We start from the raw sequence: 16,337 nt of genomic DNA on the forward strand, positions 1-16,337 counted from the left end.
AATGCCAATTTAATTAAAATTTCTATCTCATTTATATGAGTATGGTAATCTCGGCCTCAGAGGATTACTGTGAAATTTAGAGAGAAGATAGGTATGACGTGGGCGCAGATGGCCTCTCAGTAGATATTAATTCTTACCAGTATTATTGAATTAAATTCTAATTAAAACGATGGGAACGTTCAGTAGATCTCAGCATTTGGGGGTATTTCGTTGGGTAGGGGAGTTCTATCTTGAATCTATGAGATTGGAGTTTGTGTTGTTTAAATTAATGATTGTGTGAACAGTACAGTATATGAATGGCCTTCGTAGTGACTTCTCTTTACCTCCTGACATGAAGTTGTTGGGCAGTGTGTAGAACAAGCTGAGATGAAATTTTGTTTTCTCCATAGATGCCCTGTCTCACCATCCTGTAGGGACGTTTCTGACTTGGGTCTTGGGGAGTTGTTGCTAACTCTCCATATCCCTTTCCACTCCTCAAAGGGCAGTTTTTGCAGAAGGTGACATTTGGCGTAAATAGGTCACCCTTCAAACCAGCTCCAAGGGTGGAGTGGGGGGAGCTTCCTCATTCCTTGCCAGCTTGCTGGCCTGTTGGTTTTTCCCACCCCCACTGACCTTTGCGGCAGAGAAAGAACACAGTTGCAGGATGAGTCATATGTAAGCTTAGGAGTGAACCAAAGCTGAGTGTTTGTCGACAGAAAGCGGAGCCTCCCCCTCTTCCCCTTTCTAGATGCTCTGGAGGTTGGCTTAGCAGTCAGCATTTGCACTATCCAACCAAACATGCATATTCGGGGAGGAGGAAGCCATCTGTGATGGAGAAGACACTTCTAGATACACAGGTAGAACATTACACACCTTGATTCACTCTCTGTGAACTAGGATGGAGTGTTTCAGCCCTCCCCCTTCCTTACTGCTTTATTGAAACAAATTATGCAGACTGGTTTCAGAGGAGAGGTTTGATTTTATTTTTAAGTGGGGAAAAATGAAATTTATTTTCATTGTTGAGGGAATATTATCAGTCCTCTAGTGGCGGAATTCATGGGGACAGCCTCAGTCCAGTGGAAGGATAGTGAAAGATCTCTTGCCTTTGAAGGAAATTTGCAGACAGAGATGTTCCATGTTCCTCATCTTATTTTTTTTGATTACATAAAGCAAAGGAAATTCAAATTAATGGTTAAATTCTGTTATAATGAATAAGAGGCCTGTCTAGTCTATCGCTGGACCAGAATGTCATCGTACTAAATCAGTCTTCAAAGTGGATTTACTGGCTGGGAGACTAAAATTGTGTCATTATGCAGAGATTAGTTGTTGCAGAATTCGCATTGTTTCTATGAAATCTGTCCCCAGTTTTGGTCTCAAAAATGCTGATTGTTACTTTTAGTAGTGACAGAAAGGCTGAAGCTGTAATTCTTAGACAATCAGTCCCACTGTTGTTCATTTAGTTTAACTTTACCTGAAAAATTGACATCAGAAATTGAAGCAACATGTATATGACTTCTTTTGGGGCCTCTTCATGTGCATTCATCAAAGGAATTAGTAATTATAATAACTAATAATTAGTAATTACCTCACGGCTAATTTTGACATGTTCTTAATCAGCAACGTCTAGTAATGTCTGCTCTTGAATTTTATCTAACAGAAATTTGAAGTGAATTTAGAACATTGAGAGGTCAGAGGTTCATTTACTTGACTGACATAAGAATTGGGTGGTTTTAGATTTTTTCTGTGGTATTTCTTAAAGCTGACAGAGAAGCTAAGACCATAGAATCTGCTTCATCCAGAATCATAATCTATTAAAAAAAAATTTTTTTTTAAAGTGAGAGGAAGGGAGGCAGGGAGACAGACTCCTGCATGCACCCCCACTGGGATCTATCTGGCAACCCATGTCTGGGGCCAATGCTCAAATAAACGGAGCTATCATCAGTGACCAGGGCTGATGCTCAAACCAATCAAGCCACTGGCTGTGAGGAGGGAAAAGAGAGAGAAAGGGAGAGGAAGGGGTGTAGAAGCAGATGGTTGCTTCTCATATGTGCCCTGACCGGAAATTGAACCGGGGACATCTGCACTTGGGGCCGATGTGCTATCCACTGAGCCAACTGGCCAGGGCCAGAATCACAATCTTCAAAGGAGGACGTAGCTTCCCATCTGAACGACTTCCAGATACAGTTAATTGAGCAAAATTCTTCACCTTTTTTACTACTTGTATTCTACGTTCATCAGATGTCTTTAACTCAAGAACTCTTCATTGAAAAGTTCATGCCCACAGAGTTCCCTAGCTGCTGCCAAAATAGTGGATGTTTTTCCAGTTCTAGGTGGCCCGTAAAGCAAGAGATTAGGGAGGTCAACTCCTTCTAAAGACGTTTTCAGCACTGCAGCCCCGTCTTCCTGGAGAGCAACGCCCTCCGCACATTCTGGAGGGTAGTTTTCTGCCCATGGAACAGGTTGGGCTTTCTTGCTCCCTCCACAGCTTCCGGCCGTGGCATTTACTCCTCAATCCTTGGTCAGTGGCAGTTTCGCACTGATCGCTGTGCCTTTCGGAAATGCCTGTGTGGTGACTTCACCCTGTTGTCCCTGGCTCCATGCGTGTGGCGCGTGCTCCCTGGCACGGCGTGGGCCTCTCAAGCGCTCATCTCCGGAGCGAGGATGCCACCAGCTCGGGTCTGGGGCTTCCGGGACGGTGGAAGGGCAAGGTGGAACTGAAGCTTTCATCCTGTTCCCCCATCTGAAAATATCAGGCTCAGGGCGCCCCGGGCAGCCTGACAGGGCGACAGTCAGTGCCGACAGCGCCTCAGTTCGAGGTTTGATGTTTTTTCAAAGACTGTCACGTGTACAGGGTCACCCAAAGTAAATGGAGTCTGTGGGCAAATAGCCATGGCCAAAATTTAGATCACTTGGAAGTGTACTTAAAAAATTGAGTCTCCTAAACACGGATGAATATTATATTACCCAATTTAAAAAAGAAACAAATACCCTACTTTATAATAGTACCTCTGCAATGAACATAACCCAGGAAGAATTTTTTTCTTTTAATTAGCTTTACTGCATATCCCTAAAGAGGTGAACAAAACACTGAGAGAGAAAGAATAGCAGTGTGGACTGAGCCTTGGGAAGTGAGCGGTGTTCCCACTCCAGAAGAGCCGGGACGACGCGGACACTTTGTATGTCTGTCTGGCCCAGGGGGTCCCTGCGTGCTGAGCCTCGGGCAGTGTGGGGCTCCGGGAGGGGGCCTGGATTCTTAGCACTGTGGGGGATCGCTGAGTTTTCTGGGGGCTGCTCAGTGGGGTCTGGGGCTCTAACACTGAGGGCCTCAGTGACTTGATGCAGGTGATCAGTTGTAACCTGTCCCCCTCCCCCTTTCTCTTTCAGAGTTGAATGACAGTGTAAATGAAAATAGTGACACCGTCGGGCAGATTGTCCACTACATCATGAAAAATGAAGGTATGGCTGTTTTAGTGTCCCAGAACAATGCCGTATCCGTGTGCTTTGTTGAAAACCGGCCTGGAAGAGTCAGGCTTTGTGTGGACTCTCCTGCTGACTTTCTCAGGTTATCAGCAGCACTTTTTGCAAACCTAAGCTCAGCTTCCAGCATGCTTCAACCTGTGTTTCAAATTTGTGAATTTCCTAAGAGTCAGTTGGTCTGAGGGCTTCCAAGTCAGCCCTGTGTGGGCGACAGCTTACCTTCAAAGCCTGGCCTCACCTCAGTTTGGAGACAGTCACGTTGCCTCAGTTTCCCTCTAAAATGAAGGTAATAACAACAGTTACCTCATAGCATTGTTGTGACATACTGTATATAAAGTGCTTAGTATGATAAGCACTCAAATATTATCTGTTTCTCTTTGTACTCTAAAATTATGATAAAATACACATGATATAAAATTTACCATTATACCCACTTTAGGAGACATAATTCATTGGCATTATGTTCACAGTGTTGTACAGCCATCACCACTCTAGTTCTAGAATTTCTTTGTCATCCCAAATGGAAGCTCTGTACCCGTCAAGCAGTCACTTGCCATTGTCCATCCCCTCCCTCATCATCCACTGGCCTCTCCTACTCCTCTTTCTGTTTCTATGAATTTGTCTGTTCTGTAATTTTTTTCCCTTCTTTTCCAAGTGAGAGGAGGGGAGATAGAGAGATAGACTGCTGCATGTTCCCTGACCAGGATTCACCTGGCAACTCCTGTCTAAGGCCGATGCTCTGCCCATCTGGGGCCATGCTCACAATGGAGCTATTTTTAGCACCTGAGGTGGAGCCTCCATGGAGCCATCCTTAGCGCCTGGGTTTGATACACTCAAAACAGTTGAGTCATGGCTGTGGGAGAGGAAGAGAGAGACACAGAGAGAGAGAGAGAGAGAGAGAGAGAGAAGGGGGAGGGGTGGAGAAACGGTCACTTCTCCTGGGTGCCCTGACTGGGAATCGAACCCGGGATGTCCACGCGCTGGGCTGATGCTCTACCACTGAGCCAACGGTCAGGGTTGTGATCCATTCTTAAGTGTAAAAACTTGTAAAAAGTTTAACCTTTATGGGTTTAAGCATTTCCCTCTCTGAAATGTATTCTAAACCCCGTCTTCTTAAACAGAGGGTTAATTTAATCTTGGTTAGATATATCAGGGTTCTTGCTCTGAACGGTGGTCTGGTCATCATTGGCTGAGTCCCTGCACTCAGTGACTTTAGAGGCTGTGCGACTCCTGGCCCGCATACCCAGCAGCTGCAGTTCCCCATACTTTGAATTCTCACGAGCATTTAAAAGAAATGTTTTCCCTTGGGCACTGTCTTTGCTCGTCATTGCTAACACCTATGGTGCGCACTGATGCAACTGAGCTATTTGTGCAAAAGTCAAAATACCTCTGTATTGCTCAATAAATACCTGCTCTTTTGCCACCAGCCCTTCCCTGGGGATCCGCTACCCCCGAATCCTCACTCTCAACAGAGCATCTGCCCGCCCCAGGCTTGGTCAGAGTTTTTGTCTTAGAGAAATAGCTGTTTTGTTCAACATAATTTTCATTGTTCTTTACAGAGTATGCTTTCTGTATTTGGCCTTTAGCTAGGTACTTTTTGTGTGTCATTTCATTTAATCCTCATCAACATCTCTCTGAAGTTAGTATTACATCTGTTTCACAGATGAAGGAAGGAAGGCGCAGAGCAGTGGAGTGCATGGGATGAGCGGGTCTCCCTCACGTGTACAGTGCTGCCTCTCCTGTCTTCTAACTGTAGCTTTCAGTCTCAATAGCAGATAAAACCAAATAACCAAACTTAATGGAAATGGTGCTTAAAATAAGAGCAAAAAAGACCAGAATACTTGGATTTTGATCTGTCTTCCAGAGGTTTCCTTCAGGGGGCCGTCTTTGGCGATGCTGTTCTTGAGCCTCAATGGTGCGTGTTTCTTTCACGTAGGAAAGAAGTATTTCTTAACTTGCACAAGAAATACTCAGATGAGTTCTTGGCATAGACGCGGCAGCCGCTCCGGGAGTGTGCAGAGTAAGGCTGGGTGGCCCCTCGTGGCTCCTGTGCCTGTGGCTTTGGGGAGCTCCGAGCTGCTGGGACCCGAGCTTCTGCCCGAAGCAGCGCCTCAGTTAGTGCTGCTGGATGGGGCGCTGAATCCACAGACGTGAGTCACCTGTGGGGACTGCGCCGGGGCCGAAGGTCTCACGTGTGACTGCATAGTGCACACTGAGTGTTTGCTACGCGCCAGGCCTGTCCTGAGGGCTTCTCGGGGACTAGCAACTCTGTGATTCCGATGCTTCATTCCCATTTTACAGTTGAGAGACTGAGGCCCACGGTGCTTAACTAACTTGCTGGCAAGAGGCGGAGCTGAGATTGGAGCTCTAGCATCTGACTCTAGAGCCTGTACTTTACCATCTGCCTCGTTCGTGGTAGCAGGAAACAAGGATGGTAAACTGCCTCCTTTTACTGGTCAAAATATACAGCTGGGGCAGTTTATAAAATCAGGAACATGAACGCATTAAATTCTCAGAACTGCCTGACCTGTGGTGACGCAGTGGATCAAGCGTTCACCTGGAATGCTGAGGTCGCTGGTTCAAAACCCTGGGCTTGCCTGGTCAAGGCACATATGGGAGTTGATGCTTCCTGCTCCCCCCCCCCCCAAAAAAAAAGTGTAAATTCTCAGAACTACCTTATGAGGCAGGTATGCCCTGTTATCTCCCCAGTTTGCAGATGAGTCCGCCCAGGCCCAGAGGGTATGAAACTTGCCCAAGGTCCCACAGGTCCCACAAGGTCCCACAAGGTCCCACAAGCAGCGTGTGGTGGGCGGTGCCAGCAGTGCGCTCCCGCTGATTACAGCAGCCGAGGAGCATGGTGGCCCCTGGAGCAAGCATTCTCTGCCCTTTCCTCACCCCCTTGTCCTCACAGACAAGGGCACATAGGTCTGTTCTCTTCTTTTAAAATCACACCCTTTCCTTTTGGATGTAAGCAGCCTTTTTGTTTCGGCTGCTGGATTCCCAGTATGTATGTGAGGCTGATACCCAAGGCCCTGTTTTCATTCTTTCTCATCGGTTCCCCTTCTCTCTGATTCCTGACCTTTTCCCCCCTGTCCACGCCTTACCTGTCTGCCTGGAACCTGCGACACTGGGTGGGGACTCCGACCTCTTGTGTAACTCGTGGTCCTCCTTGGCCATCAGGGACATATGATCTCACAGGACAGCCCTTTCCCAGCTGTGGCCCTCCCTAGCTTCCAGCCTGCGCCAAAACCACAGCCCAGTGATTGATTACGTACTTGAGTCTCTTACCAGCTGGAACCTAGCCTTCTCAGTTTGCCTTGAGATTTAGATCCTCTACAGAACAAATCCATTTCTCTATTTCCTTTGCCTCTGTCATTAAGAGACTCTAAGCTTACTATCAATTTAGACCTCCCTTTATAATTCTTTTATAATTGTAAGCACACCATAGCATAACCTTTTAAAACTGAAAAAAATATATAAAATAAAATTAAGTACAGTTCATCCATTACCACTTTCCCATTTTATATATAGGTTTTCTTTGCCTAGATTTACATATTTTAAAACACTTGCAGTCGTGATGTATGGCTGGTCCTGTGCTTTGCATTTTCATTTGGCAAACGGGGTCATGTTTCCCCTGTACTCATGGCAACTGCCTGTTTATGGTTTAAACATATGATGTCTTGAATGTTGCTAATCAGGTTAGTTGTGATAAATATCTCTTGAAGGATGAATTTATCAGCTGACCAGAGCACTAATTATTTTCCTTCTAATCTCAAGTCTTGGATGAACTGCAGTGCTACCTTTAATTTTCCTTCCTGAGGAAGCTGAGTTGAAGAGTGTTTGCGAGGCCGCTGGGGTTTCTCTGCAGCCCCACACCTGAGCTTCTCTTCCAGGACCTTAATCGTCCGATAGAGTTACAACCGGGAGTATTGTGATGATTCTCCAAGTGCCCCTGGTTATTCACACCAGGCAGAGGGATTTGAGAGATTCCTACTGCGATTTATATTATGGCAGAAAGGATGCCTTTATAAACTACTGTAGTTCTCTGAAACTTGCTGTAAGGATTATGCAAACGTCCCGTCAACGATGGAACTATTAAGAATTGGGGTAGAGATTTGGAGGAGTCAGAAGAACATCAGGGTGCCTCGGAGTCCAACAGACCTGGGTTTGTTTGTGTCCCGGACTGTCCCTGTACCTGTGTGGCTCTGGCCAGCCAGTTATAACCTGTACGCCTCATTCTCTATATTTGTAAAATGGGAGTGATAATTCTACCTACTCTTAGGGTTGTCAGGAGAGTCAAACATATAAGGTCTGTAAAGCTTTTAGCTAGTGGCTGGTGTATACCAGGCATTCTAATGTTGCCGATGGCCATAGTGGTTCTTGCTGGGGAGATCTGCCTTGATTGTAAGGGAAAACTTTGAAAAGAATAGTGGTGGGAGAGAGAATAGGGCATTCCCCCCCCCCCACCCCCCGATTTTGGTTGGTTTATGCACATTATCAGGCAGAAAGGCAGGAAAGAAGAAAGGAAGCATGTCCTGGAAATTACCGCCCACGAGAAAATTTTCCCTTTTCTTGACATGTTTTCTTTGCCTTGTAACTCACTCCTCCTGGTCTCTGGAAACCCTCGAAGGGAGGTGTAGTTGACTGAATGTGGACAAGTGTAGGAGAAACCACCTTTCATGGCTTACTGGAGTTAGGAGTGATATGCAAGGAAGAGGTCTATATTCAATAGAATTTAATTAGATTGTTGCTCTTACAGTCATTTTTAAAACCAGATCAAGTATGTTTGTCAGTTCTAATGGTGGCATTGTGTTAGAGAGTTTTTTTATCATGGGAAACCACACAAGCCTTTACAAAACCAGTGTTAGTAATAATTTGAATATGTTTTAATAATCTTCCTGGGATCATTTTCTAATTGAATGTTTCTAAAGGAGGCCATCTTCAAAGTGCTGACTTTGTCTTCATACTTGTGTGTGTGTGTGTATGTGGTTGTTTTCCCTCTTTCCTGTGTGTGTGTGTGTGTGTGTGTGTGTGTGTGGTTGTTTTCCCTCTTTCGTGTGTGTGTGTGTGTGTGGTTGTTTTCCCTCTTTCCTGTGTGTGTGTGTGTGGTTGTTTTCCCTCTTTCATGTGTGTGTGTGTGTGTGTGTGTGTGTGTGTGGTTGTTTTCCCTCTTTCCTGTTTGTAGTTTTAAAGCTTGGTAAATTATGGCAGAGTATAAGTGTCAACTGTGTATTTCTAAACTCATTTATCTGAAAGAAAATTGTTTTTCTAAATCTTTAATGTTAGTCAAAAGGTAAAATGAGAGCCAGCCCCAGAATATACTGAACTTGGCCCTGCAGAGGGTAACATGCTCTTCGTCGTGTGGGAGAAGAGGCTGCCGGCCCGTTTCACTGCTTCATTGGACATGAGGAGTCGTGGTTAGAGCCAAACCTGTGTGTGGAAAGGCACTCGGGCATCCTCACAGACAGTCATAAAGGGCAAGAAAACATTTCTTTTAGAAAAGGATGTTATGTTGTGAAAGTACTTGTTTTATTTTATAATTTATCGTGTTGACACAGTTTCAAGTGTCCCACTCAATATACCACCCTCTACTCACTACGCATGCCCACCAGGCCCCATGAAGAGTCTCTCCCCACCCCCCCCACTCTACCCCCTTCTGCCCTACTTCTCCTCCATCCACTCCTGTGTTAATACTTGTTAGGGAAAGAATTCACTCACAAAGGTTGTGATGGGGTGAGAATTAGATTGGGGGGGGGGGTAAAACCAGTGGCTGTGGCCACCATCACAGCTGCCTGGCCCATGCAGGTTCACTTTTGATTCGGACAGACCGTAATGAAACAATGGAGACAAGAACTGGTGGGTCATTACTTTTAATTCTAGCTTGCACCTGGCAGGCGAGAAATACACACAGTGGGAAACACCTCCCTTTCCATTCAGGGTTCCCAAAGCCACTGACTCATCTGAGTTTCTAGAATCAAAGGTTTCTAGCTCACCAGCCTTATTCACCTCTGTTCCCCATCTCCTTTTCTCTGCACAAACTCTGCACAAACTGGCTTCTCCTTCAGCATTCTGCCATCTTGGCTGCCTCTCCTCTGCAATACTGATGACAGGATCTGAGAGAGAGAGCCCCTGGTCTGCCTTATCTTATAGTGTAGAAATTAAAGCCTTTAAGCCAATATACAAATAAAAAAGTCTTTGATACAAAGTCACTTATCTGAGGCATAAATGGGATTCCTCATAAGAGTGCCCACATCATGAAACAGTCAAGGGTATGGAGAAAAGCTTAGTTTTGAGAAGATCTTAGTATTAAAAGGATGTTAAAAAGATCTTAGTATTAAAAGGATGTTGAAAAGATCTTAGTATTAAAAGGGTGGGAAAAGCTTAGTCTTAAAACTAAGCCTTAGGCTATAATGACTTTGCCAGCTCACAGCCTGTCTCCCACACCCCATGTAAACTATAAGCGAGCAAACATATATATCATATTTACAAACTTATTTGACCTAGAGGGGCCAAAAAAATAAAAAAACTTAACAAAAGTTGAGAAACACTGTATAAACCCTTAACTGTTAATGTGTAAAAGCAGCAGTTGGAACCAGGGTTAATTTTCCTCTGGTAGGAGTGTCATTGAGATGTTATATGTTAAGTGTTGATATTAGCTCACATGGTAAATAGTGACTTTTTATTTCTGAAGAGTTTGTTGTGCTTGGTCATGAGGACAGTGCTTTAAAAATCAGTGGAAAGGTTAAATATCCCAGAGCAACTTGAACATTCAATTCAGTCTTTTATTCTTGGGTATGTGACCACTCGCTCAAGAAGAGACGACAAGATTGGGGCGTGTATGTGCGGATGAGGGAGGGACCCCAGAAGCTTAGATTTAATTTGCTTTTGTGGACAGCCATATACAAAATGGATGTCATTTAAAAAAAATTAACATTAGGAGTGTAATTTAACTTAGTTCATATTAGGTAACTTGAATGTGTGACCAATGCTTGAAATTTTAAGTGATCTGGCCTGAGTTAAGGTCCTCTGTGGTCAGGAAGTAGAGGGGAGCCAGATGGTCCAACCTGGAAAATTATATGTGGGATAAACTTGATACTACTTGGGTATCCAGAGTTTAGAGGTTATTATTTGGGCACACAGACATCATTAGCAGACAGGGCTCTTGGGACACATACTTTATTGTAGACTTAGCAAAGTGAGCTGAGTGCAGTGGAGCAGCACCTGGAGCTGTGCCCTTTGGTTTGAGAGGAGGAAGACCCGTCTCCTACGTTATACTGTAACGATGTGTAGGAAGCAGAGCTCTATGTCGGAGGCTGTCCTCCATGTAGGTTCTCATCACTCAATACTCAGTTCCCCCCAGAGTGAACAGTCTTTGGCTGAGAGTGCCGCAGGCCACATCACAGGGTTGATTTGGGAAAGCCCCGCCCTCCTCCAGGGCCCCAGGGCCTTATCTGTGAACTGAAGAAACTCAGTCAGGTGTTTTCCAAACAGCTTTTCTGATGTGATAATTCTGTGACTACTCATCTTTCTCATGCTATTTTAATTCTTGACATTTTTCCCCCTTAGCCAACGCTGATATTTTAAAGGCAATGGTAGCAGATAACAGCATCTGTGATCCTGACAGGTGAGTGCTCCTCCCTCCATGTGATGGGGCATTGTTTTCCCAGATATTCTCTAGAGCAGGTTTCCCAGCTTGGGCACCGTTGACAGTTGGGCCAGATAACCACTGTATTTGCGGTGGGGAGCTGTCCTGTGCGTTGGAGTGTTTAACAACATTCTTGGTCTCTGCTCATGGGATTCTAGCGTCCTACTCCCTCCCAATGGCTTGGTGGGCCCACTGTCCATGTCCCCTGAAGGCAGAGATGCTCCTGGTTGAGAACTGCTGTGGTAGAGACCGGGGAGGGGAGGCAGTACCAGCGCTGGTTCCGGGGACCTGGAGGGAGTCTTGCCTCCACTACTTATCAAGCAGCTCTTCTCGGGGAGGTTAACTGACCAGACTGTGCTCAAATTCTATCACCTATAGTATACCATGGAGATAACCACAGTACCAGCCTCGCTGGGTTATGATAAGAAATACGAGCTACCTCGGGCATTGGAAGATCTCCATGAACAATGATGATGAATGAAAAACCGGGCTGTCTGGGGGCGCCTGCTCAGTTGTGTTTTTGTATTACCAGTTGTGGGTTATGGTCGTTGAGCATCGTAGTCCTTCCTAATTAATTACAGAACTGTGTGTCTATGTAGTTTTCCATTTCTACAATAAGGAGCATTTATTGAGTCCTCCTGGGTACTGGAACTGGGCCTTCAGGTTCTTGCCATGGGGGGGCTCGATCTAGTGGAGAGTGGGGATGTGTGTGGCCCCCACTGGTGGACAGCATGTGGGTGCTGTAGGAGAGGTAACGACCAGGAGCTCCAGGGGCCGCGGGGCCAGCAGGAGGCCAGGGAAGGTTCCAGAGAAGTGCCACCTGAGTCAGGCATGCCACAAGCAGAGGCAAAAGGCAGGCGTTGCTTGTAGGCAGAAAGGGCTGGAGGAAAGGCCCTGGAGCGTGAGAGTGTGAGCTGCACCTGAGAAGGTTTGGGCTGGGTGGCCAGGGAACCGTGTGAGCAGTACTGCAAAGGGCCGGGAAGCCATGTTGGGACTGAGTTGCCTGGCAAGGAGTCCGGTCCTTTCCCTGCTTACTCTGTGGGCGGTGTACCCAGCATATTTTAACTATTTCATACTTGCTTGTGAAAGTGGCTGTATTAGCTCTGCACTCTAGCGAGGTAATTCAGTGCAGGAAGGGTAGCAAGGGAAACTCTGGTGGTGTAGTTCACAGGGACATGTGAGCTGTGATTTCTCCCAAGATTTCTCCCTGAGCAGAGACACCAGTGTTAGGACCATGTTCGCTCATGGTATCTTTGCCTCTGCCTTCTTTGGGTATCATGTAGAGCCTTCATTGGGTTTTATATACAGCGGGTGTTTGATAAACGTTTGTTGAATGAATGTTGTTAAACTTTTAAATTCAGTCTTTTACTATGTGGTGTTAACATTGTTTTGTCCAGAAAGCTGCTGCTGTGTGTTTCTATTTTAACGCTAGAAGGAGCATCCCTAAAGATCACCAGGAAGCCACTGGTCGTCTGTGATATTTGAGAACGCATTTTCAACCATGTGCTACACTTCTTTTTTAATATGCAGGCAGGCTGGTTTGGGCAGCATCAAGGCCGGTTTTTGCAGTCATAAGACTTCCATGTGCCTTTGGGGCTCTTGGCACAGTCTCAGGTGTCAGGCTCCGCTGTGACATACCACCTCACCTGCACCCACCTGCACCCACTTAGAGCAGGTCAGAGGGCTGATTCCCTGTCGGGCTGGCCCTGTCCTGTTTTCATTGCTCCTTTTCTGGTGGACCAGAGCCTTGACATGTGCCTTTTGCAAGCAGCCAACCCCCGGCCTGTATTCTTCTGCTCTTTAATATTCTGGATGGTCTGGCTGTATTTCTTTCAGATGATCAAAATGATCTCCCTGTTTCTGACACACTGGACAACGATCAAGATCATGAGATCCATTATGTATTAGTGATGTGTCCTCGGGCAATTTATTAAACTTTTTATTTTTATTTTGGTGCAACAGTCAATTGGATTAAATAGTCTATCTTAAGTGATTGGATAACTTGATTGGAATTTCAGTTTGTCTGTCCCCCAGGGCATTTCTTGGCTATTGGTTGTCAATGATATCTGGGCAGGCACTTTGCTATGTGTGAGACATTAGTATGATCGCATGAGAATGGAGGTCAGCTGTTTAGACAGAAACCTAACACTTTGAAGGCAAACTGTGCTTCATCATTAGAAGAAGGGGTCTGTTTCCAGCCAGTTAATGCCGTTCTAGAAGTGATAAGTCACATTATTGCTGGTTAACATGAGCTGTAGTTGCACGACCCTGAGATCGGTGTATTTGCTGCCCACAACCAGTTCTCAAAGCCCCTGTGCTTCAGTAGAAGAGGCATTTCTTTTTTCTTTTGATTTAAACTAGCTTCTTTGGTGGTGTGGGAGAGATTGCCTTAGGTGTTGTTTCTTTTTGGTAACCAGCTCTACTCTTTTTTTTCCTTCCCACTTTAGCCCTGTGACCCCCAGCACTCCTGGGAGCCCACCTGTGAGCCCCGGGCCCTTGTCACCAGGTGGCACCCCAGGAAAGCACATCTGTGGCCACCATCTGCACACAGTGGGTGGTGCTGTTGAGAGGGATGTGTGTCAGCGGTGCAGGCACAAACGGTGGCACTTCATAAAACCCACCAACAAGTCCAAAGAAGGCCGCCCGAGGCGTCAAGGAGCGGTCACAGTCCTTTCTGTGGGCAGGTAAGAGTCCTGCGGATGCCTTGGGTTTGCATAACACACGTCCATGTGCTGTGTGGACTTGTACTGACCTGTGAAATATAAAAAGTATGTTCTCCTCAGCCTGGCCAAGTCAGAGCTCTGGACTTTTTAGGGGTTTTCTGGTCTGAGTTCTGCCTTTTTCCAAAAGCAGAGGAATCCTAAGAGGTCGCTATTGCTAGAGCAGATGTCAGATGTATTACTGGAGGTAAAAAATTAATTACTTGCTGTATTAGTGTTCTCCAGAAAAGTAGATCCAATGAGAGAGATATTGATACAAACAAGAGATTTATTATGGGAATTGGCTGATGCCATCAGGGAGGCCAGGAAGTCCTGTGATCTGCTGGCCGTGAGCCGAGGACAGAGGAAAGCTGGTGGCACAGTTCAGTCCTAGTTCAAAGGCTGAGAACCAGGAGAGCTGATGGTGTAACTTGAGATCCTAGTCTGAAGGCTTAGTGGCAGGAGAAGACGCATGTCCCAACTCCAGCAAAAGGAGCAAATTTACCTTCCTCTGCCTTTTTGTTGTATTCAAGCCTCCAGTGGTCAGCAGCCTCATTAGTCAACAGAGCCAAATATCAAGAGTACAGCGATTGAAATTTCTTCTGAGGGCCAAATTTTTTAAACTTAAACTATATAGGTAGGTACGTTCCTTAAAGAGGTAGCGCCCGCACATGGTATTTTGTGGAAGAGCCACACTCAAGGGGCCAAAAAGCTGCATGTGGCTTGCGAGCCGCAGTTTGCCGACCACTGGTTAGACGATGCCCACCTCCACTGGGCAGCGAGGTCTTCTTTTCTCAGACCACAGATTCACATGCTAATCTCTTCAGGAAACACCCTCACAGACAAACCCAGAAGTCACATTTCATCAGTCAAGTTGACATGAAATGGACCATCACACTTGCTGTAATTGCTAAACCCCAATTCTCAACTATTTACATTAGTTGATATATTGCCTGTGGAAGTGGGAAGGTCAGCAGGTGGCTCCCCATGCAGTCACTCAGAGTCCCAGGTTGTTTGCGTCCGCAGCTCTGCCAGGCTTGCTGGCAAACGGGGTGAGTACCGGACGATGGTCCCCAGAGGTCTCAGGGAGGTGGGCCTGGTGTGCTGCGTTCCTTGCCCTCACGGTCCACAGCGAGAACTCAGTCACTCGGCCCCTGAGAGATGCCAGCCACGGGCTGGGATGCACCGCGAGGGAGCTGACCCACCGCTCCGCAGGCTGTGGCACGTGAGCTCCGTGGGGAGTGCTGACTGCTTCCTTGACCCACCTCCCGAGCCCGGGGTTTCCCAGGTTAAAGTGCCCTTCACTTGTGACTCACGTGTGATGTGGAGACATTGCAATGCAAGTGATGACTCAGTTTGACTTTACGTAGAGCATTTTTGCAGTGTCCGCTGTTCTGATTTTGAGTCTCACACAGGAGCTGCCTTGCTGCTGCTACATTTGTTGAGCGCCTGCGTGCCGGACCAGACAGGGCCAGCCGCGCGCAGAGGGTGGTGGTCGTGCATGGGCCCCTTCCTTCTCTAGGGACAGGCTCTGGGGGAACGGCCTGCACGCTGCGTCTCCCCTGTTCGAGTCTTGGTACCACAACTTACAAAGACTTGCTTCTCTCAGTGCCTCCGTTTCCCCTGTATAAAATAGGGATGACTGCACCACTCACCTCACTGGGTTGCAGCGAAGACTAAACAAGATGCTTCACGTAAAAGTCTCAGGCCAGTTTTTGGCACTTCCAACGCACTCAAGAAATGTTGGCTGTCACTCTTGTTATTTTAATTCGGTAGAGTTTCACCAGGGGTTGCACAAGCAGTGAGGGGAAGACTGCAGGCCTGTTTGCCACTTCCAGCCACACAGGACAGCTCCTGACCACGCGACTTTAGTAAGAGGCAGAGTCGTGGGAGTCTGTGAATGCGGAATGTAACTAGAACCCAGAGCTGGTGGAGACAGGGCGTATTTGGTTTGCTTTAGAAACAAGAAGTGTTCAATTCCGATGCCACATGGCTTCTATATACCGCACCCCCCCCCTCCCTCAGGTGTGGGCTCCCAGGAGCGTTGAGTTCCTGCAGAGGCTGCTTGCAGCACGGGCTGCTTGGAGAGTGCTCGAGTTCAGAACAGAGTTCTGGGCACACCCTCCTCTCCCTCAGGTTGAGTTCCTGCAGAGGCTGCTTGCAGCACATGCTGCTTGGAGAGTGCTCGAGTTCAGAACAGAGTTCTGGGCACACCCTCCTCTCCCTCAGGCTGAGTTCCTGCAGAGGCTGTGCTTGCAGCATGGGCTGCTTGGAGAGTGCTCGAGTTCAGAACAGAGTTCTGGGCTCACCCTCCTCTCCCTCAGGTGTGGGCTCCCAGGAGCGTTGAGTTCCTGCAGAGGCTGCTTGCAGCACGGGCTGCTTGGAGAGTGCTCGAGTTCAGAACAGAGTTCTGGGCACCCTCCTCTCCCTCAGGTTGAGTTCCTGCAGAGGCTGCTTGCAGCACGCGCTGCTTGGAGAGTGCTCGAGTTCAGAACAGAGTTCTGGGGCCGCTCCTCCCGGTCCCCCCTCCGCGTCCT

General features: G+C 47.0%; 1 protein-coding gene and 1 pseudogene across 2 annotated transcripts in view; one reads left to right on the top strand and one right to left on the bottom strand.

The window, feature by feature from the left end:
• Positions 1-16,337, top strand: part of RELL1 (RELT like 1) — a 70,427-nt gene that overhangs the window by 35,260 nt on the left and 18,830 nt on the right. For both annotated transcript variants that reach the window (XR_010731958.1, XM_066280775.1), the window contains exons 3-5: positions 3,364-3,435; positions 11,023-11,080; positions 13,549-13,785. Coding sequence is in view for 1 of the 2 variants with exons in the window: in XM_066280775.1 (XP_066136872.1) it covers positions 3,364-3,435; positions 11,023-11,080; positions 13,549-13,785 (367 nt within the window). In the remaining variant the exon portion in view is untranslated. The remainder of the gene's footprint in view (positions 1-3,363; positions 3,436-11,022; positions 11,081-13,548; positions 13,786-16,337) is intronic.
• Positions 526-2,706, bottom strand: LOC136338065 (replication factor C subunit 4-like; annotated as a pseudogene).

The sequence above is a fragment of the Saccopteryx bilineata genome, chromosome 5 (assembly GCF_036850765.1).
Source record: "Saccopteryx bilineata isolate mSacBil1 chromosome 5, mSacBil1_pri_phased_curated, whole genome shotgun sequence".
In the NCBI taxonomy this organism is placed as follows: Eukaryota; Metazoa; Chordata; class Mammalia; order Chiroptera; family Emballonuridae; genus Saccopteryx; species Saccopteryx bilineata.